This window comes from Cataglyphis hispanica, chromosome 23 (assembly GCF_021464435.1).
Source record: "Cataglyphis hispanica isolate Lineage 1 chromosome 23, ULB_Chis1_1.0, whole genome shotgun sequence".
In the NCBI taxonomy this organism is placed as follows: Eukaryota; Metazoa; Arthropoda; class Insecta; order Hymenoptera; family Formicidae; genus Cataglyphis; species Cataglyphis hispanica.
This window is the reverse complement of record NC_065976.1, coordinates 3,218,053-3,227,842: the sequence shown is the minus strand read 5'-3', so window position 1 is coordinate 3,227,842 and position 9,790 is coordinate 3,218,053. Positions and strand designations below refer to the sequence as shown.

Genomic DNA, 9,790 nt, shown 5'->3' with positions numbered 1-9,790 from the left:
GATTTACGATGCTATGATTTTTATAATTATAATTTTCTGTATTAAAGAACGTGCTAAAGAACCGCGCGATTGTATTCCACCAGCCGCGAAAATATCCTTGTTGACGTCGTTGTCGGAAGTCGATGGGTGTTCGGACTCTGACTTAATGGCGGGGCTTGGAAACGATCGGAGCTCGCGAGCGAAGCGTTAAACTGTCCTAAAGGTTTCCCTGGTAGCACTTAACCACCCGCTGATCCGCATTTCTTTCCGTCGTAGAGCGACGAAATAAACAACGTTGCATTTACCCGACGACAACGTGGGCGTCGCTAAACATTCTCGCCACTTTCGACGATTTTCGGATATATTTTCGCGTATTGGCGATTTCGAGTTAATTAATAATTAATAGTTAATTAATAATTATAGATCAACATATTAAATATAATTATATATTTAATATATGTAATAAAAATAAAACCTTAAAGTTTTCTTTCTTCCTCTCTCTTTCTCTCTCATTGTTAGTAAATACTTAAATTCTTCAATCGTCAATATTTAAGAAAATTAAAATAAAAATAATTTATTCAAAAATTAAAAATAAAGATTATTTCTGTGTATGATGAATATGTTCTGTGAGAATGTGGCTTGCGCATAAAGTAATTCAAAGCTCCAAAAATCTAAATGCGTCATTGAACACCGTGTCTTTTTTTATCGTTTTAATCGCGCCGTTACGATCTGATATAGAGGATAGTTCAACGCCCACGAATTTATCGTTCGATTGACGTCCCTTCTGCATTTTATCGATACCTTTTATCGGAGAAGAGGAGAGAAAGAAGCAGATCGGCTTATACGAATAAATAGTATTGGCCATCAATCGCTTTCCTCTATGTTCTTTCAGTTCGTATAATCGCTTTTATAATTGCATTAATATGAATAGAAAATGCTAATAATATCATATCCATCGCGTAGACTAGCGCACAACGGATACATATAATTACTTTTTGAAATTTTTAATTTTTAATTGTTATAAAATCGTAGTATATATACATTCAAGCTACTGACCTTGTTGAGAAATTAAGATGACGGAAAATATACGCGTCGAAACTCCTATGATGTAAAAAGATGAGAGCGATGATCGCATGTATGTTGCACAAGGAAAGCGGGAAGCAAGTGATTTTGAAATCAAAAAGAGTGAATGTAATCGCCCTCTATATTTTTTCCAATATTGTATCGGTTGATAAGAAAGAGCTCGTCGACATTATCTTGCGTGATACCAGCTGAAGAAGGAGATCTTTTATATCAACGACAGAGTAAAATATTTATAGCAATAAAATCTTTATCTCTCATCATCTCTGTTCTTATCTGTCATCTGACTTCTGTCACTTTTGACCGATTAATAAGACATTCAAAAAGTGTGATTCAACACATATTGTTTATTTCGAAGAGCTATCTATTCTGTTGAGAAATTGCAGATGCTTCTACAATTCCCGGTGCACTTTGAGCGCGTTCAGTCTGAAATTTTTTAGAATCGTAATTCTCAATATTTCGCATATTATATATAATGCACTTGTTACCTTTGCGTCTTCAAAATAATTGATAGGTTGAGATAATTTAGAGAGTAAAGCGATTTTTTCCGTTTTGTTGATTAGAGTTGACCTGAAACATGAGAAAATATATTAGTAAAAAAATATATAAACATCAATATAGTTATATTGTTTTCATATATATCTAATATAAACTAAATTATTAAATTTAAATGTGTGATTAAACATTAAATATATATTAAGTGTATGTATGTGTGCGATGACATTTGCATGATGCTGGGCTTCTAATAAAATTAAGTATCTTTTCGGATATATATAATTTCCATATATACTTTTCATAACATACCTTGTATTGTTTTGCATTGATAATTTCTCAATAATCTTAGCATCTATATTAATCTTTTTTGGTCTTTGTATCTGACTTTTTAACTTTTCTATGCTCTGTGTAAGTTGCTGAACTTGTACCTTTAATGTCGCATTTTCATACATCAATCTATTATTTTTTTGTACAACCTAACAATTCACGTATAATGTATAATATAAGTGGTCTAATTCAAAAGTTATTGGATTGGATAACAATACATAAATATATATATATTTATTTATTTATTATTATTGTTTACTTGTAAAAATTTAGCTTTATTGAGGGGCAATGGTTCCTGAAATTTCTCTGATACAATTAAATTAAGTTCTTTTCTCGCCTCATCTAACTTTTCCATCATTTCTGCTATTACTAGCAGATGCTCATGTAAAAGCTGGTCCAATTTGTATCTTAATGTGTCCTTGGCATGTTTCATACGAAGAAACTTTATACATGTGTTATATATAACTTCATTTTTATTCACCAATTCCTCTTCGAGTCGCTTATTTTCCATTTCTAACATATCTTGCGTATGTTCCAGTTCCTTATGCTGTTGTTGCTGAAACTTTGACATGTTACCAGTATATTTAGTCCTATACCGTTGCATTTCTTCAATAAAGTGGTCTTTCTCCCTTTGATAAAAAAATCTCTCATCATCTAACTGTTCTACAATAAAAATGATTAATATATTGCTTTAAAACAACACTTTATACATATTTATTGAATAACATCTTTTAAAGTTATTCCTGATAAATACTCAAGTTGTGCATAAATTTGAATGAAGATATGCAAAGAGTTTATTTACATTATGGTAAATAACTTAATCGAAAATGATACTAACTAATGCCCTAAATTAATATATATTTTATATATATATATATATATATATATATATATATATATATATATATATATATATACTTTGCAAAATATTAATAATGATCGAGTCTTACGTTTAAGATTTCTATTACATCTTTGTTGTTTCTTTAGTTCTGCCAATAATCTTCCTTTCTCTCGATGTGTGTTTTCTATTTGTGTATCTTTTATTTGCATAGCATCTTCTAAATTTACAATAGCTTTATTCAATTCTGTTATCTTGATGTAAATAAAATTAAAAGAATCAATTATTAACAATATTATTACATTGTTAATGATATGAGAGATAACATAGATTAATTATTTAGAGTTATAAATGTTTAAAATATATAAATTTATCTGTATCGTCTTATCAATTTATATAAATACCAAATCTAATAATTAACATAGATTCCATATATAAATCATTAATTACTTACAAACGTGTATATAAAATATAACATACTTGTTGCTGTAAAGTTACTACTTCATCATTTATCTCATATTCTGCAATGTTTTGAGGATCTTTGTTCTCTGTGATATTAGTAGAACATTTATTCAAGTGAATATTCTGCATATCACAATATATAACTCCAAAGGCCAATCTGTAACATTTGTGAGTCTTCTATTTGTTATTTTATTGACTATATCACATTACACTTTGTGTGTGTTCAATATACTTTAATTAAATATCCGAGATTTATAATTTTTTTCAGACTGTTTTTGTATAAATAAATCTATTTAAAATTCGAAGATATGTATGCTAAAAGAATATTCTTCTTTCATGTAAAGCTATAAATGAAGGAACATGACATGTTGCACAGATTCTCTAGAAATAATGCTTATATGCAAAAGTTACTTGTCAGATACATGGTTAATGAGACACATATTAGACATTAGATAAAATTAAACAAATAAAAAACGTTGAAAACGTCATAACGAATCTTGAATATAATCGTGAATATTGCTTTTTATATTTATGAATCTGAAATAAATTTTTAAGATAATTTTTTTATGCTTTACATCTCAGAAATAAAGAAAATTTTTCTTTACGATATATATAATATTGAAAATTGCTTTCTGCAGAACAGGTTATACTCAAATGAAGATTTTTCACCCAAGCAATACGGATCTTAAAAGTTGTGAAATTTTTTATTGTATCGTATATGTACAAAATAGGTGTACACACACACATACTACTTGTCAATCGCACATACGTGTTTTATACACGTGTCACTTATGCTTTAATTGCATATGACATTGATGTAAGAGCATTTCTTTTTATCTAGTACACCTGTAACCCCCATTTCTATTATCTTTTATCAAATGGAATGAATGTTGAAATGACATATGTTTTCTTTTTTTTTATGCAGATATCTGTAGAGACACAAGTAAAATTGTGGCATTATGACTGATTAATAAATCTTTCCTCATCTTGTACACATAAAAATAATAAATTATATTGGAATTATATGGATTTTTTTTCATAATTTTTTTACATGAAACTATTGACAAAAATCATATTTAAATGAATATGTTAAAATATATTTTTCTTGTATTTCTGGAAGTGTATCGTGTAATATGAACATGGTCTTAAAGAAAACAGAAAATACAAAATACTTTGCTATATGTAAATTCTCTCTTGTGCTTTCCATAAATTTTACAGTTTAACAACAACTGGGCCAAAAATTATGTAAATATTGCTTTACATTAAAATTATATAAAATTGTTAAAATTATGTCTAATGATTAATTTATTCTAGCAATAATTTCGAAAAACACCTATGGTACTCTTTGTCTTTAGAAGTTCCCTCTAGTATCATTTATATAAAATTTTATAAAAAAATAATTTTAATAAAGAATTTTAAATGTTGCAATTATTCCAATTAGAAGGTACTTCTTGAAGACAGACAAATTGTCCTTATAAAAATCTTGTCATAAAAACATTTTTTTAAAAAATTAAATTCTAAATATGCATATATATCATTTTGCAAAAGCATCTTAAAAATGTTATACTACTGAAGTTATGTATCATAATAAGCTTTAATTTGCTTTACTTTACAGAAATATGAAAAGATTACGAAAATATTTTGAGCCAATACTCTTTTTTTGACCAATAATAGACACAAGCACTTTCTGAAATAATAATTTTTCATAACTTAGAAAACTGCGATTCAATCACTTTGAAATTATATGCAATGTAATTACTTCATTTTGTTGGTCCAGTTGTGTTTTAGAAAGATGGAAGGCAACACTTGTAATAATCTGATGAAATGATACTAGATTCGCACAAACGCGGATGATATTAATGATGGACTTATGTTTAATATCCTAACTTAAAAGTTTTATTTTCATAACGTTAAGGCTCGTGCTTATTTTTTCTTATTTTTGTTAGCCTGATTTTTATATTTGGCCGCAGTTGTTAATTTGGCATTCTTCTTCTTAGGTTCATCATCTTCATCATCTTCATCTTCAGGATCCTACAAGAAATATAAAATGCAATCATGCAATAAATTGTACAAGCAAACAAAATCATATATTTTGATAAACTTCCATACTTTATAAGATTCAAAAATTTGATATTGTAAATCAATTTATAAAAATTTTAAAATAAATATGGGGAGGCCTTACATATATTCATGCATTTTTATTTAGCAAGTTTCGCAAAAATTAACATCAAACTTTATCGCACTTTATAATCAAAATTCCATTGTATTAATATTTGAATTTTTCCGAAAATGTATTTTGCTTTTATTATTTAATTAATGCATATGTTAATATGTAATAATTCTTGATTTTTAAATACAAATTATAATTCAAATGCATCATTTTGCAATAGTGGAAAAAAAGGAAGCATGATTAAAGAATAAAAGCAACTCTTTGCAAAATATGATTTATTTTACAAAAATAAAACGAACATGGAATGAGAACACAGATATAATAGATCAAAGATACATTCATGACTTTTTACAAATGGATCACTTCCACTTTTTCAAATTCGTCAAATTGTAATTCCTTGCATCTTAAAAATATAATAAAGTCGAATAAAATTTAAATTTTTAGTGCAATGATATTTTTTAAAAGACACATTAATTATAACGCAGTTATATATTGTTTTTAATCTTAATATTCTATTTGTCTACATCTTCATCCGTTTAAGGCCGTTTTTTTTATCCCCTGCTAAAGGAGGATACATCTCTCTCTTTCGTTTCTTTTGCGGTGCCTGAAATTGATATTTCTAATATATATAATTGAAATTTGCTATTAATTTTTAGCAATATACAAACTAAATAAAGATCACGAGATGCATTATTAAATTCTCTACAGTAAATTATAATTTGACATTATGAGATATTTAAACGTATTTTGTGCATTTAAAATATTTGTCATGGTTTTAGAGATGCATCCTGTATAAATTTCTGCTATTAATTTAATGTAATATCTACATGCCTCACCCATAATTATCTTTATATAATATTATTTATAAAAATGCATTTTGGCGAAATTTATCACAATAAATATATTTGTTATCTAGAATACATATTTATATTCTCGATAACTTTTTTATAATATATATAATATAATTCACATCCAACATACACATACCTTTTCATCATCCTCATCATCGATGTTTTCTTCCTCCATCTCATCATCTATATCGTCAAATTCTTCAATATGTGCACCTGGAATATAGGCTGATTAAAAATAATTAAAGCTAATTAAAAAATAAAAATTACAGAAGAAACTATCTGGAAAAGAAGTTTGTTACTTAATATTGTTATAAAAAATATATATATCAATTATAAATAAATATTATTACTAAAAAATACTTATTATCTATTTTAACTATTCTAATCAAATATGTTTAAAATAAAGTTACAAATATATTATAAATATTTTATAAAAAACTTTTACTTTATAATTTACTAAGAAAATATTTTATAACTAAACTTGTATGACATTTTTTAGAAAGAGAAAAAATTTCATCATAACATTAAATCAAATTTAGTTATGTTTTAATATGTAGATATATGTGTAATATATAATAAGATTTATTTCAGATTTAATCTTACTTTAAAAATGTTGAATATATACAAAATAAAATATTATATATATATATATATTAAATTACAAGCATTAATAAAAAGCAACAAGTGTGAATTGTACAATTATAAAGTTTTGCTATAAAATATCAATACTATTAAAATAACAATATTTTTTTCTTCTTTTCCACTGTATCTTACAAAATTAATTTTTTGTAATGTTTTTAAAACATATTGTTTTAAAAGAGGCGTCCAATTTTATTCATATCGCCTTTTTATTTAATGTAGCTTTATAAATATAAAAATGTATAAACAAAACATAATGTGCAATTTTTAATCAAAGTTACTAAAAGATGCATATCATGTATAGCATTTTGTTTTGAGTTGTGTGCAATACAAGATTGTATATAAGTTATAATGAATGTAATAAAATAAAATATGACACAATAAAATGTGTGTGGCTACAATTTATCAATAAGACTTTTCAAAATTAATTCTAAATTTCTCTAAATCTAAGTCATAGATATATTTATACAAAGATTATGTACATACCAAGGAGATTGTGTCCTACTATGTGAACAGGCCCACTACCCTTAACCAATGTAAACGTAACAGGAGGATCTGGAAAACTGAGATCAAGAATAATCTGTGCTGTTTTTCCCATTTCCAGCAAGGCAATTGGTGTTTTGATGGGTCCTTTTAATCCCATTGCCTCTACCTGCAGCACATTGAGCTCACCAGGCTTGGCCTCTGGTCCCAGCAGAGCCTGCAAAATTTATATAATAGCAATTATGTGAGTAAAATAAATGCATACAATAATGTGCAATAACATTAAAATATTTTAGACATAATTGTTATCCATAGATTCATAATTTTAATATAAGATAATTAAAAGAAGTTTAATAACAGAAGTTTATTAACATGGCTTATTCAAAGAAAAATATGTATAATTATAAATGCATCTTATCTAAAATATTTATTTGTGTTTCAAAAATTTTCTTTATAATAATTAATTTATTTAGTGACTAGCCCTTTATAGGTTAGAAAGTAGTGTGGCTCCAAAAAGATAATTATATACAAATAATAATTCATATACATAAGAGAATAAACAAAAAAATGTTTGAAAAATAAGTTTAAATGTTTCCATAAAATTAACTTTGAATTTAATGTTTAATAATGAAAACAGCAAAAAATGCTGATAATATGAATAAAAGATGTTCTATATTATGGTTCTTACTTATCAAAATTTAATTAAAACTTCAATAAAAATATAGATAAGAACAGCATATAATTCTTACAAAATTACTTAACGATAAATGTTTCAATATTTATTATTTATTTTGTGATGCCACGCGGCAATCGGCGCGCTATAGAATTCTGTAGTTTCCCACACATCGCGATCCATTAATTAAATTATAGATCCGTGTCCTCTAAAATTTACCTATTCATAAAAAAAATTCCGTTAAAATCTTTATTCCGATATAATAGTACTCTACCCATAGTAAAATGGGGGAAGGGCGAAGCCGTTATTAAAAAATGGCGCCAAGCATCAAACTTTCACAGTGGTCAGAAAGACCTCCAAAATTAGTCACCTTTTACGCGTGGAAGATTCGACTGCATTTACAACGTCACAGAACGGAAGTACATCGTTGATAGAAAAAAAAATGGAACAAAATGTTTGCACTTAATCGGAATCCGCGTGCTAAAAATAAGCAGTTAAATGTCTTGAATGTAAATGAACATCCGGAAGAAAAAAAAAACTTAATGATCGTCGCGAGCGTTTCATCCTGATTTATATATCCTCGGTGGAAAAAAAGTTTCTAATTAGAAAAACAAGAGGAGACATGTTCGCGTCACGACATAGCGATTGAAGTTTCGCGCGCAAACTTTCGTTCGAGATGATGACGAGATTGCGAGGAAAAAATCAAGAGTAGATAGGTATTCCCGAAAATGTGACGCGACGATCGAAATTCCGTCTCTGATACGATGAAGCGGAGAGGATACCGCGTTACATATGCATCGAAACTGAACATTGCCATTGTCGTTGTAATTTGATAAACGCATACTTATCTTACGTGCGGTAAGAATATGATGGAATGAGACGTAACATCGTATCGCGCTACCTCTTCTCGTCGATGAGGATAGGAGAAAGAATCGTGGAATAGCGGCTGCGACGAGACGAAGACGATCTCGTTTTATCATACAAGTCGACGACATCGCACTTACCATCTTTATAATGAGCTTTTGATCGGCGCCGATGTGCTGAGCCGCACTGTCCGAATCATCGTTCTTATGCTCTGGGTCCCATACCTCGCTCGCGTTCGGTCCCTCGAGGGTGACTCCTGAACACACAAATCACAATCGTGTACACGTGTATGTCGGAGATGTGCCATCGTCGACGATGGCGATGGCGACATTATTTTCGCCCGTCTATGCCGGTTCGTAGGAGACAATGGGGTCGGTCGCAATGGCCGAATGCCCAGCCGGCGTCTCGGCCAAGCGCATCCCCCTCGCTCTCGAATGGCCGACAGTGCGTAAGTATCCCCGCGAGACGCTAAATAACGGGCGGATGGTGATCGCGGCACCGCAGCCGATCATATTTACCGTACAGATACTCCTCTGCCATGGCGATCGGTCCTGATATTAACGGATTCTCGTCAGCGTGATGTGCTCGAGAGACGTATGCGTGCCGTACACGGTGATGAAGAAGCTAAAAGTGACGCCGCGTGTGCGCAACGGTTACTGTGTTACTGCGCGAGGGAAAGGTCGCCGCACGTGCCAGTCGCCGGACGAGCGCGTAGTAAATGAGTTTCGCGTACTCGACCTTGCGCGCCCAGACTACGTACCGCGCGCTGATTGGTGCAACGCGACGCGCACGGCATTGCCGCTTTTCTGCTAGAGACATCAGGAGCGATGCGCTTTAAAAATCCCTAATTTTTTGTCGAAAATTTTTAATTTATTTTTTTCCGTGCAATAACCTTGATCGTACTTGATCATCTTTTGTGTTAGATGATT

The 9,790-nt window shown here is 29.6% G+C and overlaps 2 protein-coding genes across 5 annotated transcripts; both read right to left on the bottom strand.

Moving 5' to 3' along the window:
• Positions 1–1,419: 1,419 nt before the first annotated feature.
• On the bottom strand, positions 1,420–3,727 carry LOC126858039 (centromere-associated protein E-like). The gene is given in 6 exon segments (XM_050608045.1): positions 1,420–1,529; positions 1,532–1,629; positions 1,864–2,030; positions 2,141–2,544; positions 2,832–2,973; positions 3,200–3,727. Coding segments are annotated over 6 exon segments (1,032 nt in total). The 5' UTR covers positions 3,311–3,727.
• A 131-nt stretch (positions 3,728–3,858) lies between these two features.
• LOC126857876 (nucleoplasmin-like protein) lies at positions 3,859–9,584 on the bottom strand. Of its 4 annotated transcripts, none has more exons than XM_050607730.1 (5): positions 9,380–9,583; positions 9,002–9,117; positions 7,328–7,541; positions 6,339–6,427; positions 3,859–5,212 (listed from the first exon to the last, which is right to left on the bottom strand). In XM_050607730.1, exons 1-5 carry the CDS (start codon positions 9,399–9,401, stop codon positions 5,105–5,107), a joined length of 549 nt encoding a protein of 182 aa, XP_050463687.1. In that variant the 5' UTR covers positions 9,402–9,583; the 3' UTR covers positions 3,859–5,104. The 4 variants fall into 4 exon arrangements, with proteins under 4 accessions (XP_050463687.1, XP_050463688.1, XP_050463689.1 ...); XM_050607731.1 differs by having other exon boundaries at positions 6,339–6,415; positions 9,380–9,581; XM_050607732.1 differs by lacking the exon at positions 3,859–5,212 and adding an exon at positions 5,610–5,955 and having other exon boundaries at positions 9,380–9,584.
• Positions 9,585–9,790: the final 206 nt, after the last annotated feature.

Coding starts and splice junctions, on each gene's coding strand:
- LOC126857876 (XM_050607730.1), bottom strand. CDS start 9,401: ATGGCAGAGGAGTATCTGTACG. Junction 7,542..9,001: donor AAAAGCTCATTATAAAGATG/GTAAGTGCGATG, acceptor TAAATTTTGCAG/GCTCTGCTGGGACCAGAGGC. Junction 6,428..7,327: donor AGTAGGACACAATCTCCTTG/GTATGTACATAA, acceptor ATTTTTAATCAG/CCTATATTCCAGGTGCACAT.